This window comes from Vigna angularis, chromosome 3, assembly GCF_016808095.1.
Source record: "Vigna angularis cultivar LongXiaoDou No.4 chromosome 3, ASM1680809v1, whole genome shotgun sequence".
NCBI classification, from domain to species: domain Eukaryota; kingdom Viridiplantae; phylum Streptophyta; class Magnoliopsida; order Fabales; family Fabaceae; genus Vigna; species Vigna angularis.
The window spans coordinates 5,789,253-5,807,714 of NC_068972.1; the positions used below are offsets into that span (position 1 = coordinate 5,789,253).

The following is an 18,462-nucleotide window of genomic DNA, read 5'->3' on the forward strand; positions in this document are numbered from 1 at the left end:
GGAATATTTTCGATTTGGTATTTTTAATAATAATGCCAAAGTGCATATGTTGTAATTCTATTAAGATGTAGGAGTTGCAATTGAATGTGTTAAAATGATTTCAGATTATGATTAAGAAAATGTAAAATTACTAGACTTGGAAGGATTATAATATTAACTATTGGTTTTAGAACGGTTGTTGATAAAGTGCATGAATGTAGTAGTTATAATTAGATGTTATAATTGATGTTTTAGTTAATTTTATTTGAACTCATATGATGAATATTACATGTTTAAATTACTCAAGCTATGGTTAGAATATGTGGTTTTTTAGTTCGAGGTAGTCATTTTGAGTTGCATCCGTATTACAAGAGTTTTAAAATATTAATATAGTGTTAAATGTTCTTTTAAACTTGTTTAAGATAATAGAATTGGTAAAAAAAGATTTTGGTAAGTTTTGAATATTTTTTAGTTTGTTGTATAACATTTTTTTTGTTCGCGCAATCGACATGTTTCTTATTAAAGTAAAACATTTTTTTGCTAAAGTGACTTTAATAGAATAAAATTGACATGTTTTTAAGTTGTTAAATGTTGTTTATATAATATATAAAAAAAGTTTAAAAATGGTATTTGAGTAAAGATAATTGACACAAACATATATGAATGATATGCATTTGTGAATTAATATATGATACGAGTTCATCTAATTATATTACTTGAGGCAGCTAGGAGAGGATGTTTAGATACTGTTAAGTGTTTTTTGGAATGTTTTAGATAAGAAAAAAAAAGTTTAGTATTGGAAGAACAGGACAAGGGAACATAGGGAAGACAGGAATGTGGTCCATTTGCAGAGGCAACTAACATGATGCTGTAACTATAAGAGTGTAATGCAGAAAGCAAGTAAGAGTAGCTAATGCAAAAAATAAAATAAAATGAGATGAAATTGACCTAGCCAACAAGGTTGGATTTTAGCAGCAGCAACGACTTCATTTTCTATAGCCACAGGGTGTCACAATTACGACAAACACAGTTACACCCTCTTATTTATCTCCATTATAAGATTGGTCACAATTGCTTCTTTTATGTCTGCGCCATTATTTCTTGGTGGGTCATTCAGCCATCACAAATTGGGGGGCAGAGACAATCCCATCCTGATTTTGGTTTTGGAGTTTCGAACAAAAACCCTTCCTTCATAATCATCATATCCAAACTATCTTCATCCTCACCAACTTGCTTTTCAACCTCCATCCTCAATCTTCATTTCCCAGTAACACTTAACAAACCAAATTCTTACATATTATTATTATTTCTACCTTACTGCATCAGCATTTCAGATACAATCATAAGTGTTTGGTTCTAACTCGTACCTTTCTTTCTGCAAATTTTTCAACAAATTTAACAACTATAGTTTTGAGCATAAGTTTATCGGATTATCGTGAAACCTGCCGCCCCAAAACTGTAGCAAGGTAATGGAATGCAGCGATGCAAAGCATTACTGTTGCAGGATCAGTTAAATTGAGTGCAATTACTTTAGTCATCAATTCATGAATATATGTAATTTCATTTTCATTTTCTTTTTGGTTTAAAATGTCAATACAGCAAGATGAGTCTCATTCCAGATAGACCACTAAGGCCTATGCTGAGTATCCAGGATCCCATACCTGTGACAACCCAAATAAACATTTAAAAGGTCATTTTCTTTTAAAATGCATGGGAATATAATTTGTAAAATATTATTTGACATGACAAATATCTTTAATAGTTAACATTCATGATAAATAAATGTATTTGATTATATAAGTTACAATAAAAATTTAAATTGTGATAGGGAGATATTTTTAACTATTATTCAAGAAAATATTAAAATTAATTTTAAAGATAATGATAAAAGAAAGAAAATTGCGAGTCTCACAGATGAGAAGATAACCACGTGAAAGTAGAATAACATCTACATGTTCCAGGTTTTGTTCCCCAGTATTTCTTAAAACTAATGATATTATGAAAGAAAGAATTGGCAGCAGAAAATGGAAACTGAAGGAGCATCTAATAATATGAAAAAATTTGAAAAAAGTATATGAAGTGAAAATTATAATGTGTGGAAATAATTAAAAAGAAAAAGGCTAAATGGGGTGGAGAACAAGAACATGATCCCTGTCTCGTCCCATTTGCAAATGGAGAGAAGAAACTATTTGTCCCTATTATCCCATCTTAACAGATAATGATCTCCATCCCCATTACCTGTTCCAACAACAACATGCCACTCTCTTTATCTAATATGTCTCAACAATTTTCCTATGCATCATGCAGCTTCCAACACTCCATATTCATATCTCTTTTTTCGTTTCAACATCAAATTTTATCATTTACGATATCAACAACTTCATTTTGTCTTTATTGCAGATGCAGTTAGAAATCAAAAGTGTTTAGTGATTTTAACAAATTTAAAGGAATTAATGTCATTCTGCCCCAATCTTAATTAATAATCTTGGAGTGGTTAAAATAATATTACAGTTCATTTTTATCTAAAACTATTACAGTTCATTTTTCATGTGTCATAACGTAGTATAAAACTATCTGGCCTATTCCAGGCTACTTCTGTCGAGAAGCTCTTTGATAGACGAAATCTGTATTCTCTGGATTGAACAGTTGATATCTGTTATATGGTGATTGCTTTAATCTAAAAACAGTGTGAGTGTGATAGCCTAAAAGGTAAATTTAGAGCGGATACATTGAATTTGTTTGTATAACTTACAGTTACTGCCTCTGGCTTTGCAAGCATTCTGATGTGAATCTCTTAGTAATAGGAGTACACTGGGTTCCCACACAAGCTCTCATCAAATCAACTATGACCAATGGGATTGCTAGATACACGTGAGAACCTTGTCTCATCACATGGCACCACCTCATTATGTCTTTCAAAGCTATAACCACATTATGCGGTCAATGCAATAGCCTTAAACCAAATAAAACTCACTAGGATCATGCTAGGCTGCTGTCCAACGTTGTCTTTATTAATAGGACAAACTTTAAACACAGTTCTACGATTATCTTTCATGTTATTGTCTAATAATAAGATTTCAACTTTTATTTTAATAACTGTATAATAAAGTATCCATTAAAAGTTGACATAACATTTCAAAATTGAACTTCAATTCTGATTACCAAACACACTTATAAAGTTGTGTGTGAGTTTTATCTTTATTGATAAGCCAATAGAACTCAAAATGCTCCAAAAACGATCTTGAGGAATCACCTCTGCGTTTGACTTTCATTCAAAACGTACTTCAAAGCTCACCACAGTCCATCTGCTCATGAACATATGGTCCAAAAATGCATAGTTTTCTTTTCTTTCCTTTTTGCTGGGATTGACAGGGTGAAAAGCAGTGATCTGTCACTGTCAGATGCCACTCAGAATACAAAGCAAATTCACGACCAAGAAAACAGTAATGGACATCTGTATCTCCATGGACAACCTTCACATCTTAGGGGGTCTTGTCTCTGCTTTCATCTTAAGTGCTAAAAAATATATTCTTGACAATAACATGTATACTTTTGGGCATCCATCCAATATACCTCGGGAATCAACGAGGTCTCCAATTGTAACAGAAAAAAAAGCTTGGAACATATCTAGTATTGTTATTCTGGTTGAGAAGTAACAAACTCCAGTTTCTCAACTAAGAAATGGGACATAACTTTGAAAACATGAGCTACTTAGAGCAGAAAATCGTTACCATTATTATTGTTTTGTCGCACAACGGTGCATCGTTTTTTGCACATAAACATAAGTACCATATTTTACAAGGGACCTATCTCTCCAAAATTTTTAACAACCATATGCTTCTGAACTCGAGCGAGCTCTGATATGGATACACGTGTAACAAACAACCTGCGTATGAACTCAACTTAGACCACATCTTGATACGCGTCGCAACTTGATTAAGTGGTGCTGGAATTGTCCATTATGTGATCACAGTAGGTTGCTCCCTCCCTGTGAAGTCTTTGAGCTTTGACACGGATATTGCCAAATCTGTACAATAATAAGAGAAATTAATTGCATAGAAAATAGAGCGAGTAATTTGATATTACTATATTTTATCTTGGTTAATGAAAGTAACCTATTAATGGTTTTAAGGCAATTTGAGCATCAACATCATGTTTAGAAACATCTGGTTCAAACTGTTCGATGTACACTCTAACAGTTGCCCCTGCAGAACCAGTTCCCTGTAAAAGAAAACATTGTAATCAATTTAATTTTACGCCTAAATTTCCGATGTGGACAAACAAACAGATGACACGTACTGATAAACGATATATAATCCTTGAGCCATCTGTAAAAACAAACCGAACGCCTTGTTTTGATACCACACTTCCGTCTACCTGCAAAAGCAGATCAGAACCGAACAATTGCAAGGAAATTGTGAATCATGGTAGTTTGTCCTTGAATTAAAAATGAAAAAAAAAAATGAATATGATACAAATGTACACGATGTAAAACTTACAGGATCGGTGTATGTAAAATCATCTGCAAACTGGAGGACATAACTTCCTGAAGATGAATACTTTCTACACTTAAAAAACAGCCAGGAGAGTATTGGAAAAATTTAAAGAAAGTGATTCCTGAAACTTACCATACTTATCACCAGCCTTGCTCTTGGATATAATATCTCGTAGGTATTCTATCATCTTATTGGCGCCTTCAGATTCACATTCCTATACAAGGACTTAGATTTGTTAAAACAAAGAAACGTTACACTTAAGCATCCTCAAAATAGGTTACAAAATTCAACTCCAATGGCAGCAATGATACCTACCTCGTAGTCATATCTTGAGAAGAAATTCCTTCCATAAGTTGCCCAGTGCTCCTTCACGACGTCAGATACGGAGATCAATTTCTCCCCCGGCTTCTTGTCTTTGTTACGATGTGCAATAATAGAAAGCCAAGCTAAGACAGCCCTGTAATTGGAAAGCATTTAGATAAGACAAACGATTATGCATAAGACATACCTTAGATCAAGTTTGTTACATGCTTGTGGTGTTGTTTCTCAATAAAAAATATAACGTGTACTATTTTTTGTCGTATGATCTTCCCTTTTGAGGTTGTCCTAGTTGAAGCATGAAATGTAATACATGTTTTAGGTTTTATAGGGACACAACGTTACAAACATCTGACCAATTTGATTAAGTTCTATTCTGGACAACAATTTCGGGAAAACAATGACGTAGTTGGTCTCAAATGCAGGTGTCTTTCAGAATTCTAATAATTTAAAGATACATCAAAGTAGCTAGCTTAAAAAATAGGATTGAATAATTAACTTAAATTTACAAAACCAAGTAGAATATCTACCAGATGCCATCTTTCTCACGAATGTGGTCAGAACCTGTTCCAAAACTCTCTTCCCCGCAAACTGACAAATTCCCAGCATCCATAAGATTTCCAAAAAATTTCCAACCAGTGGGGACCTGAATCCAGGGTCCATCTTTTGTTATTTGAGAACAATGTTTCCAAATATGTGAAGCTTATTTCATAATTTTAAGGAAGAAATTTAAAAAAGAAATAAAACTTGCTTCGAAGAAAGGGAGGTTCAGTTTTTCAGCAACACGATCAAGAGCACCATTTGTGGGCATTGATCGAGCAAGACCCTGCAATTAAAACACAGAATGTCCATACTTCTGCTCTACAATGACGAATTCACAATAATTTGTGTGTAAAATTTCAACCTTCACGCCATTCTTGAAGTATGGAATTGCTTCTGTATTGGCTGCAATAACTGCTACGGAGTCTGAAGGAGTTACAAAAAAACTTCTTCCTAGAATCATATTTCTATCACCATCCCCTGAACAAAGATTGAAATATATGAATCCCATTAAATAAACACACACAAAGACTGGCAAAACATTGTTGCTCAAGCATACGTCAACCATATCTGCAATATGTCTAAAAAATGGCATGATATAAACCATGCTAACACTTGAACCCCAAATATAACGTTTAGCTTAAAATTTTTGGTTACATTCAACAAAAGATGGAAAGGAAGAGTGAAAATTGAAATAATGTGGTGATATGTTTACCCAAACATTGCTAATTTCAATTTATATTTTCCATACAAAAAGCTTGTTTGAATGAGCATTTTCACAAGCACTCGGGGAAGAAAAATACGAAAACGAAATGACTTTCTCCATCAGTTTAAAATTAGCCTATGGACAAGTTAAAATAAAAATTTAGAGAAGCTAAATGAAAAACTTCTACAAATTTGGTTATGAAAAAACTAAGTTCAATTTTTTTCTTATTTTTCTTTCTCAGAAGTGTTTATGAAAAAACTTGCCCAAATATACTCAAAGGCTAGAATTGGGGTAGCATGTATGAGTACTGATTTATCAGAATATGTAAGAAATACAATTGAAAATATTTCAATTGCATAGAGGACTTGAGTCAAGGTTATAGAGAGAAGATTGGACTTCCCCAACAATGTAATCTACAATACTTGCATTAGCTAGTATCCCTGGACTGATTTAACACAGTACAAGTGAATGCCCTTGTTCAATCATTTCAATCCCTTTCTGTAAGGGCAAAGTAGTTTTACCTCTAAAATGGCCTAAATAACTTGACTATACATAACACCAAACTGGATCATGTCATCCAAGAGAATATCTTCTTCAGATGAATTAGGAATTATGCAGAAAATTGTTATTTTCTAGGTTGTAATGCAATCAAACCCTTGGTGGTGATGCAAGGAACCATAGGAAATGTCTAGGTAAACCCTCAAATTTTTCTTCGCAACACATGCTTTCTTGAGTTTGCAATCCTTAACAGATTTGGTAGACAGAAGTAAGACATTCTTTTTTCGTAACTCTCACCTTCTCAGGGGTTTTCCCATAAATCCATCTAGCCTAAAATTACAAATTCACATGTACTGTTCACAACGCCCCCTTAAAATTGATCCAACACAACCATAAAATAAACCTATTAAATCCTAAACAAAGGGTGTGTATTTTTCCATAATAAACTGAACCAAAAGTGTAATAAATCTAAGCATTTCCCTGTCCTATGTCCTGTTGCCCCCACCACATTAACACAAACACTGATTGAGAATAATTTGTTGCAAAACTATATAACCTATCATGAATCAAGAACAGAGTAAACATGCAAAGCAGGAAGCATTTTAGAATAGAAACAAAAAGGACACAATCCAATGGTAAAAGGATGGCATCAACTTTTTATTTTTGAGCATAACAAGACCCGGCAAAAAATCCAAAATAAAGCAAAGCAACTAAGGCAATCAACAACAGGCAAGAATTTTTTTACTGAATATCTGCAAACAAACAATTTATTTAAAAAAAATTAATGACATTAAGAGATTTAATTATTTCCTCAAAGGTGTTAATCAGCAATCAGTCTTATAAAATCAAGTACCAAAAACATTTGGCTAGATGTGAAGCTGTGTCAGTAAACTAAGCATTAGTTCAACATTGCTGATATACTAATACATACAAGGGCAACCTAGACTTACCCCTCGCATGTGGAAAACCTATTTCAACGATGTAGACCCATGACTCTGGGTCACAAGGCAGTAACAGTACTTGTTGCCAAGGCTATTTCGCAATTGAGACATACTAAAGAAAATTAGCTACTTAATAAAAAGCTGGCTACTGCATTGATCTCACATACCATCACTGGCAGCTCCAAAATCAGGTCCATTTTCAGCGTACAGAATGTTTACAAGATCCTTTGCATATCTGCTCAGGAAACATTACCATCAGAATTAATGTTCTTATGTATGGAAAACAAAATGCAAACAAATAAAACACTAAACTCACGTTAGATTAGGATCAGGATGGCCGTGTCCAAAATCTTCCAAAGGAATTCCATTAAAAATTGAATCCTACATTACGTAATTAACATCCAATATCAATAGCTTCATATATATTTGTACAGACCCAGAAATAGCTGTTGGAAATCAGCAAATCAAGGAATCTCACTCGTTGGAAGGAGGACTACAGTCCTATTTTTATCTCACTAGTATTTTGAGATTCCTAGTTAACTATGGGAATATCCTATTTATCATTTCGTTTTTTGTTTTCTTTCTTGATAATGTTTCTTTACTGAAACTAAGTAATACAAAGATGAAATAATTTCTTTATACTCTGTTCATATGGGATCAATGTTTGGTCTTCACAAGTGAAAATCAGGTTCATCCCCCTTGTCTAACAGATGTACCACCCCGAAAAGGTTGATCAGCCTCTCACACTTCCCAAAAAACTTAATCTAAGCCCAAAAACAAAGTCAATCTCCAATAACTCGCTTTAGGGGAAGAGCATAACCAAAGCTCATCATTAGAACCCTCCCATCTCTGTTTCTATGTTCCTTTATCTACCCCAATGCAAAGTGAAGACCTCAAAGTTCCAGAAAATTCTACCCATTCAGAAAACCTACACAAAACCAAGTCAAGTAGGAGAATTAGAAAATAGACCCCAAGGTGATTTTCTATTTGTCTCCTTAAGTTTTCAACATGAGATAATGTTCCTTTGCAAATTCAGTCATCATATATAGACCTAGATCAGGAGAAAGTCATAAAACGTAACGAAGGAAATGATGCAATGGATGATCTTTGATTTGCTACTTCTCTCTCGCACAAGAAAAAAGTAAAAGAGAGAATTAGAAAATAAACCTTGAGGAATTTCAAATTTTTGCAAAAGTTTCCATCATGAGATCACATGTTCCTTTGCAAAGTCAATTTACATATGTGGAGCCAAATAAGAAGAAAGCCCCAAAAAGTAACAGGGAGGGTAGTGATGCAAGTGATGATCTCTGCTCAGTGCTTTAAGGAGTTTGGAGTTGCACAAAGCATCTTATATCAAGTTAGTTATCTTTCATATTCTAACCTGTCCCCAAGTTAGGGATCTTTAATTACAAAATTGGAACATATGTAGGTTTCAAAATCAGTTTATGAAATCTGAAAGATCAGAACTAGAGTTATTGTCCAAGAGGAAATGGCAGCACTGAATGAAAATAAGACCTGGGAAATTGTAACCGTTTCCAAAGAAAAGAATTTCATTGGATGCAAATGGATCTTTAACATAAAGAGGAATGCAGAAGGAAAAATAGGCAACTAAAACACTAGATGCCCAAGGCTATACTCAAATTCATGGCATAGATATGAGGAAATGTTTGACCCATTGGCGAGGCTAAATTCAGTATAATAGAGTTCAGCATACAGAGAGAAGAGAGAAAAGAGAGAGAGGATAAAGTGAAGAAGAATGTTAATGATTAATGAACATATACAAAGAGAGAGGAAGCTACTTGTAATAAAGTGAAACTTGTTATCCAAGCTACCAAAGTCTGACTAACTGCTTTCTAAGGAGCTAACTAACCGCAAGGTAACTGCAGAACAGAAGTACTATACCAATCTATTAAATTATGATATATACATCTAGAAAGGGGACATTAGTTTAGAAAGAGTGAAGATCAAAGTGTTGAGTTCTATGCAAATGCCAGTTCAGTTGAGGATACAAACAAAGTCCATCACAGGGTATTGTACAATGATGTAGGCAAATTTGACAACATGGAGACGCAAGAAACAAACAGTGGTGGCTAAGAGCAGTGCAGAGGTAGAACATAAAGCAAGTGCTCAAGGTGTTCGTGAATTTATCTGGATAAAATAGGTTACTTGATGATTTATCTATTCTTCTCATGAAATAATATAGAGAAATATTTTTTTCAGTCCGCTTATAAGAATTTAAAGGAGGAGGAGTGGAGGACCATACCAGACTTGCACCAAGTTTATCAACGAAGATGGGTTTAGCATAAGCACCAGTAACTGCATGCATGGCATCAAATATAAACCTAAAATAAAAAACAATAAATTTAAGTACTGTGGGATTGCCATAGAGCCTGAGCATTATAACCAGCCATGACTCTTGAGTTGGGATTTCCCCACTCTATGTTAAGAAAAATAACATCCATAATTGGGAAAATCTAACTTGTTACTGTTAATGAAGCACCATTAAAATTTAGAGGACCATAAAAGGATATATACAACAGCATGCACTGTAAGTACGCATAGAAAAGGGTTAACCTCTTTCAATTTCAAATAAGGTTGACTCAAAAGGAGTATAATACAAATACATAGCAAGGAGAAAAATGTACAAATTCGGAAGCTCCCTTTAATGATTCATATTTAATGACCATATCTCTCAATAGATCCTTCTAATGATTCCACATTTAACGACCATATCTCCCTATTTTTTTAATTTTAACGCAAGCCTCCCAAGGATTCTTTTGGGCATGATGTTGAAGTAGCACAGAAAATTAAATATTTTGTCAAACAGGGGGGTCTTAAATTATAACTGTGCAGACAGCAGGATATTAAAAGAGAAAAACCCTTTTGGTTCATGTCAATGTGAAGAGACTATATAGTACCAGAGTAGGATTGTGGAACAAAGCAAACTATGTACAAAATAAGACCAAAATAAGCAAGTACACTGAAAGAAACAAAATCCAAAGCAACATCCAACCCCAAACAACTGAATATTTGCAATATTTAGGGGACAAAATGACTACCTAAAATCTGGACGTGAAAGAAGTCCTTTGATTAGCTGAAAATCAAATACTGTCTGCAAGGAATATAACAAACGAATAAATCAATTAAATAGAAAAACACAAGACTGGGATCTAGTTCAATTGAAATATTCCATTAGATTAGAGTGGAATGTAACTGAAAGGTTATCATGCTGCAAATAAATTATTTTCACCTCCAGTAGCTCCAGATAGTCAGAGACTGGGTCTATTACTTCCACACTGAAGCTTCCAAACTTTGTAACCCCAACTTTCGATAAGTCAACATCAGGAACGTCAGCTATCTTTATCTCAGAGATCTGCGTCAACATAAAACATTTAAAAGTCTAATATATCCTACCTAATTTAATCAAATGATAAATTAAAATACCAGAATCACTCTGCTTGTTAGCTCTTTTTTTTTTTTTATTTCCCCTTTTGTGGTAAAAGAATTTATTGAGAGGAGAAAAGTATAGAGGAGGACGGACGGTAAAGTGAACATTGACATAGTGTAAAACTTCACACTAGATAAACCCAAGTACGAACAGCTCTCAGGCAACTTTATCAGAGTTCCAGATAAACCACGGAAAGAAATTTTGAAATCAATCATTATTTTATCTAAATACCATGATGGCAAAGCTTTGCATTAGAAGCTATAGTTTGCTTGACTATTCTAGTGCGTAACCATTAGGAGCATTTACATATGGAGATACACACAATACAATCGATATGCAACGTGCAAGTTGTTAATCATGTAGTAATATCATGCTGTAATGAAGACTATTAGAACTTAAAAGAGATTTTACAATTCAAACATTTTAAAGAACAAAATGTAGGATCAGAATAGTAAGTCTTCAATAATGATGGGACACTTACCGACAAAGTGTTTCCATAAATCTTGTCAGTGATGGATTCCGGTGCAGGTTGTCCACTGCTGTAATTAAACTGGAGTAGCAAAGCCATTTATTAGACACACAGATTGATAGATTCGCACAGTCTTAGAAATTGGCCACAAACATCTTCAGAAAAAAGTACGCTTCGACAAAGCTGCAAGATTACGAAATATAAAATTACCAATCCCCAAGCATAATATCCATACAAACCCCCAAAATAAAGACAACCAGAGTGACCTATGATGAATCATAGGCTTTTTGTAAGAACCTAGAAAATAGAGTATTAGAGTAAATAGGTGTATTAAAATAATGAGACCGAGTATTTTATTTTAAAATACTCTTATAATATAAATAGAATTTTCTAAAGCTCGGTTCGTTATCTTAATCACCTCTATCTTTCTAGAACATTATCCTCCTTTTTGTAAACCAGAGTGACCTCTGAATCATATGCTTTTTGTAAGAACCTGGAAAATAAAGTATTCGAGTAGATGGGTGTATTAAAATAATGAGACCGAGTATTTTATTTTAAAATCATCTTATAATATAAATAGAATTTTCTAAAGCTTGGTACATTATCTTAATCACCTCTATCTCTCTAGAACAATATCCTCCTTGAGTTCTCTGACTTCTCTCTACTCTTTCTCACTTCTTGATCCACTGTTTGACGATCAAGAAGTACTTAGGGGATCACGGCGTCAAAGTCTACATATCTGCCCAATCAATTTCTCGATTTGAGTAGGTAAGTTTCGTTCCTCTTTTCTAGGTTTTCCCTAATTCTGTGATCACACGAAATTTCTGCTAAGGCATGTGTTTGGAGTCTCCTTCTCTTGATTCTTAGTTCCATTTAAGTTCTAAAAGTAGTTTCCTATCACCAATTGGTGTTTTGTAGGTGTTTCTAGAAATTTGCTTGCGGTGCAAGGCAAGGTCGGAGTAATTTTTGAGCAGTGTAAGTTTGATTGAGGTAAGGGAAGTTATAATTTCGTTTTAATTTAGTAATTTGATATGTATGTGTGTAAATTCTTGGTTATCTTGTGGTTTGAACTAAATTTAGGCTTTAGAGAAATCGTATCATATGTGATTGGACTGTTTTGGAATGTGTTGTTGATGAACTGTGAAAAATGAACTGAATTGGATGATGATTGATATGTTAGGGGCTGTATTGAAGGTTTGAAATGGTGATAGGGTTGGTTAGTTGGGAAGAAAGTCATTGCCAAGGTTTAAGGTTAATTTGGATGAAGTGAAGTAGTGAAAATGTGAAATAGGGGTTAGATGACCAATTGGTCTATTAGAATAGTATGGGCAAGTCATTTGAGACCTGTTAGAGTCCCTAAGTTGCTTAAAATTGTGCCAAAAGTAGTATAATGTGATTTAGATCCATAAGTTGATGAATTGTGTGTTTTTGAGTGGGAAATTGTTAGAAATCACTTTAGAATGATGGTAGAAATGTTTTGAAACACTTGTTCAAGTCAAATCAGGTGTATAATACAATTTAGGAGGATTAGAAGTTGGGAAAAATAGTTGGAATTGGTAAATTTGGTGTAGGTTGTGTAATTCTGTAGATTTGGTGCTGCAGATTATGCAGACTCGCTGAGCGATCACTCAGCGAGAGGTTGTGGAGGTTGGCTCTCTGTTTGATGATTCACACAGCGAGAAGATGTGCTTAGCGAGTGGTTTGGGTCTGGAAGCATTGTCAATCTTATTTGATCAGCGAATGGGTGCGCTCAGCAAGTGAGTTGGAGGTCTAGGCCACTGTCTGGACTTTCGCACAACGAGTTGGGTCGCTGAGCGAGAGGTTGGGGTCTGGTACAACTAGGAATTTTATTCGCACAGCAAGCTGAGTCGATGAGTGAGTGAATTGGAGGTTGGGGTCACTGTTAGTGGATTCGCACAGCGAGCTACTCGTTGTGCGAGTAAAGTCTGTGGTCGCTCAGCGAGTGCGTGTGCTGAGCGACTGTTCCAGGTTATCATGCATTCTTCTCTTCTTTGTTCTTTATTGGTTGGAGTAATGAAATTGATTTATTTGTGGATAACGTATGATTATGTATGAGTATTATATGAGTATGAAAGTAAGGTTTATGGTTTTAAATTGTGTGGAAGAGAATTCCAAGAAGGAATTTCTCAGTGGTGATTGTCAAGTTTGTAAGTATGAATATGAGAAGCTCAGTCTTGGAGTTCATCCTGACATTCTAATGGTCACCTATTCTCAAGTAGAAAAGGGTGAGGCATGTCGTGAGAATAGCAGGAGGTCCTAGCCTAGGGGCTTTTCCTTGGCCTAAGGTGAGTGATAACGGACTAACCTTGTGTGGTAGCTTGGGGTGGACCAGTTGTTTCACCACAACAAGTGCACGAACTGCCATATCTATATATTCATACTAATCCGGATTGTTAAGTCAAGTGTTGGTTAAATGCAAAGTTACTTTGGTTTGATATGGTTGTGTTGATCTACTTGAAATTCTAATTGTATTTATATATTCATATTTTTCTTCTAGCTTACCCTTCTACCTGTGTCTGTATTGTATGTTTTCTTGGTTTTCTTTATTTGCGATGATCATTCTATGGGTGTGAGCAGAGGGAGATGAGGTGTCTCTAGAGCAGGCTCTTGATGGAGGTGATGCTGCAGAGTAGATGTCTCCTGAACAGTAATTGTAAATAGTTTTGTGTAGGATGTTTGTATATAAAGTTTAAATTTTATGGTTATTTTAGGATGATTGTAAAACTTTACTTTATAGAATGTTCAGTAATTGTTTTATCGTATCCTTATTGTGATGACTCCTTATTATAGTGATATGCTATATTTTGGGATGTTACACTTCAGGAGTATCAACCAATGTCCTCACCTAAGTTTAAAATACAGTAACTTCAGGAGTAGTTATCAGCATTTGTCAATGCATAATTTGATCAATGACAACTTAATGGATGAGAGTAACTATAAAAGATATTCACCTTAATACCCCAATCATATTCAGGTCCACCGGGATTATGGCTTGCACTCATAATAAATCCACCATTTGCCTGATAAAATTTAAGGAAATCAAAAGAAATGAGCAAATGAGCTGGAAAGGTTATGCTCATTATACGCCAAAATATTGCAGGAGAAAAAAAGTTAAAATGGCTTGCCTTGTGCTTTCTTATTACTGCAGAAACAGCTGGTGTTGACAAAATACCTTCCCTGCATTTGAAATAAAAAGAAATACTCAATTGCTATTAATACCTCCACAGAAGTAATTTTGCATTGAACATTAACTCATACACTGACCCAACAAAGCTGTTTTAGCCTAATGATTCCATTCACTAGTAGAGCTCTTGATTTGGAAGAAAACTAATAGGAAAAATCAACTGATTAAGATACTTACTTTCCGACCAGAATCTTTCCAACACCATTTCCAGCAGCAATTTTGATTATGATCTGTAATGCACCAAAAACGGGTGTAAAAATCAGAAACAAAATGATTCTCTGAATAGTAAATTTAAATCTGATTGCTATTGAGACACATTCAAAAAAGTTTACCTGTGCAGCTTCCAGATTGAAGTATCGACCATCACCTCCCAACACTAACAAACCATTCTTGTAATCCTCTGGAGGCAATGAGTTAAACAGGGCCTACAGATGGACAGGATTTTCACTTACATGCAAAACAGAATCCATAAATCACACACAATCATACATTGAATAAAATTCTACAAACCTGGATCCAATTTGCAAGGTAATTTTCTTGCATAAACACTTTCACCTACAAAACAAATACGTATTAGTTTATTATAAGAAAAATATTACACCCACACTGTCAATGCTTCCTTATAACAGTGTTCCTTTATTAATAGCTTTCCAATTTGCTACAGTCAGTTAATAACCAATTTTCAAACAACGATGAAAAGAAAACAAATCAGTACACGGAAAAGGCTATCAAACCAGTGTTTACTAAAGAGAAAAATAATGAGTAACTAATTATGTGTTAATGAAGTAAAGAGAAACAGCAAAACAGCATCCTGAAAATATAATTAACAAAAAAAGGGGGACATCCAACATTGCGACTTTGTTTCATATTCAAGTATAAATATATTATCAATCATAAATCTATATCAACACTAACACCATTCATATGCTACAAGCTTTCTGATCGAGCATAACCAAACAAGGAATAAAGAAAATCAAGAAGGGTCTAATTGATCACTTTGATCCATGAAACCCAAACAAAGTTACTGTAAGTAGAAAATGAGCGATGAGTTGCTTCAATTTCACCGCTTTAGATTACAAGTGTTCCATTGCTAGACTAAACAACAAGGAAACTAAAACCCGCAAGCCAGCTACCTTCTTCCGAAGCCCACTGGTACCAGTCTTTTGTCCCTCAAAGGGTTTGGTTGGAATCGAATTAATCTTGCAACAACAAAAGTATAAAAGAAAATGTTAGATTTTAGAACTTGAGAGCATTAATATGAACACAAGGGACAATGCATGAAGGGATAAAGAGAAAACCTTAATGCCTTCAGGTTCGGCAATGGCTGTGGAAGGGGATGAGGGTGCTGACGTGGCTCGGATGGTTGAATCGTAGCGAATTCTGAAGGGAAGCTTTTGAGGCTTCAAGGAAGAAGGACATGGGAGAAATGAGGAAGGTTGGATTTTTGAAAGTGGGGCAGTGGAGTTTTGCGATTTGTAGGCAGAGAGGATGAAGCTGTCAAGTTTAGAAGAGAAAGCCATTGATGGGTGTGAAGGAAATATTGTTCTCAGTTGTTTTCTGAGAGCAAGAGAGACACTGATCCTGTGCTACTGTGAGTGATGAGTGATTAGTGAAGTGACGATTTATGTGAGAGAGTCTCTTAATTGAGATAGGACACATAGATGCCACATGTACGAAGGAACACTTATCTTGAGATTCAACAACATGTGAATCTGAACTGTGAAGTGCTTTTTTGGCACTTCTCATGATTTTTGCTGAGAAGGTAACTGAACATAGTATTTCGATTGCAGAAAGAACGGCTAAGAATTATTCATCGGACCCCATCTTGATTCTCGCCACGTGGAAAATTAATTCACCGATTTCCCTGCATGCTCTCTTCAACTATTTTTAGTTAAATCTTAGTTTAAAATGACCGAATACTGTAATTCAATAAGCTTATAATTACTAACTAAAATACACAGTTTAGATATTAAGAAGACTTTATATTCTGATTAGACCATTTTACTACATACTTTTCTTCTTCTATACTTTGGATGTATATTTTACGCACTACACTCTGATTAACTAAAAATAATAATTCGATCATTTTTAATTAGATTTCTTATTCTTGTTTGATTTTCTTAAATGGTTTGAACCTTTCAACTTTTTTATTTTAATTTTATTTATAAATTAAATTTTCAGAATTTTAAAATGAAATTGTTAGTTGTTAAAAATAGTTTTGTATTATAATTAAAAATATAGTAGAAATTTAAAATATAATTATAATTAAGTATATTATTCATTATAAGTAGTGCTATCAAAATGGGTTGTAACCCGCGAGTCAATCCGGCTCACCATAGGTTTGAGTCGGGTTAAGTTTAAAAAAAATATAATTTTTTTATGCAGATTAGTTTTCAACTCGGCTTACTTAGAATTCGACTCACACGGGTTGAACCCGTGGTGAGCCGGATTGGCTCACCAACCCACCTAATTTAATTTAATTATTTATTATATTGTGTTTCATTATTATTAGTTAGTATTTTTTTTATTATATTGTAGATGGGATAAAGAAAATGTTTCAAGAGAGAAAAATATTATAAATTTATCTATTCAAATCTCTAATATTATAAATGGACAAGTGATACAAAAATTATCAATATTAAACTTATTTATTCGTCTTTTGTGCTTGTTTTTTTATTACGCATGGATTGTATGATATATTTTTTTTATTTTGAATTGTCTTTGGAGTTTAACATCATTTTTAGAGTGAAATTTATTTAGATTTCAATTAAAAAAAATTATTGTATTTTATTTTAAAAAAAAACTTATAATTAAGTGAGTCAATGAGCCAACCTGTTTACCCACCAACTCGTGGTGGGTCGAACCGGGTTCAAATTTTTTCAGCTTGTTAATAAGTGAGCCAGGTTGGGTTAGCTCACTAAGTGATCAACTCGTGGTGAATCGGACCGAGTCGTATCGAATTACCTATTTTGACAACTTATAAGTTTAGTTATAGTACAATTGGCATGTTAAAAACATGTGTTTATTGTGATTGTTACTTATGTAAAATGAACAAGACAACACTTAGTTAAAAAATTTGTGAAATGTTGACTAAGATTACAATATATTTGACTTAAAAAAACAATTTACTTTAAAATTATTCACAAAATTTTAAACATATATAAGAATATAAGATTGACTTGGTAAAATTAGAAGATAATGTGAGATATTTGAACTAGCAAAATTAGGAATGAAAAATAAAGTTTTCTTTGTTTGAATTCATTTTAATTTTGACAAAAATCTCGATATTAATTGGATAGAAATGGTTAGAGATATAAATAATATTTAATATTTAGAAGTAACTATGGAGACATGGATGAGATGGACATTCTTATATTTAGATTCATCTTCGTTTTAAATTATTAAAATATTTATAATTCATTAGACAATTTAATATACTTGTATTTATTATTCTCTCTTGTTTTATATTTTCATTTCAATTGAATTATTTTTCTTTTGTTACACTTTTTTTATTTTTTCAACTATTATTTTCACTAAAATATATACTTGTATTTATTCTTCTCTATTGTTTTATATTTTCATTTCAATCGAATTCTTTTGTCACACCTTTTTATTTTTTTAACCATTTCTCATGTTAAATATTTACAAAATTCACTCAATGATTTAATTTTCCCATGTTACATGATCACATGTTTTTTTCTAATTTTTTAGAATAATAAAAATAATAATATATTACATTTGAAGAAACATAAACCTCAATTTCACTAAATCAAATAACTTTTTTTTAAATATTTAATTATTTTTACTTTAATATTTGTATTTATTATTTATTTTTTAATGTGAAAATATCTCAATTTCAAAT

The 18,462-nt window shown here is 33.5% G+C and overlaps 1 protein-coding gene across 1 annotated transcript; it reads right to left on the reverse strand.

Moving 5' to 3' along the window:
- Window positions 1-3,591: 3,591 nt before the first annotated feature.
- On the reverse strand, window positions 3,592-16,309 carry LOC108325822 (phosphoglucomutase, chloroplastic). The gene is made up of 22 exons (XM_017558901.2): window positions 15,899-16,309; window positions 15,734-15,799; window positions 15,111-15,155; window positions 14,933-15,025; window positions 14,778-14,830; window positions 14,542-14,593; window positions 14,368-14,436; window positions 11,408-11,476; window positions 10,729-10,851; window positions 10,538-10,590; window positions 9,742-9,820; window positions 7,795-7,859; window positions 7,646-7,713; window positions 5,698-5,813; window positions 5,545-5,619; window positions 5,324-5,439; window positions 4,791-4,932; window positions 4,608-4,689; window positions 4,479-4,525; window positions 4,279-4,356; window positions 4,095-4,200; window positions 3,592-4,006 (listed from the first exon to the last, which is right to left on the reverse strand). Exons 1-22 carry the CDS (start codon window positions 16,118-16,120, stop codon window positions 3,939-3,941), a joined length of 1,887 nt encoding a protein of 628 aa, XP_017414390.1. The 5' UTR covers window positions 16,121-16,309; the 3' UTR covers window positions 3,592-3,938.
- Between the last annotated feature and the right edge of the window lie 2,153 nt (window positions 16,310-18,462).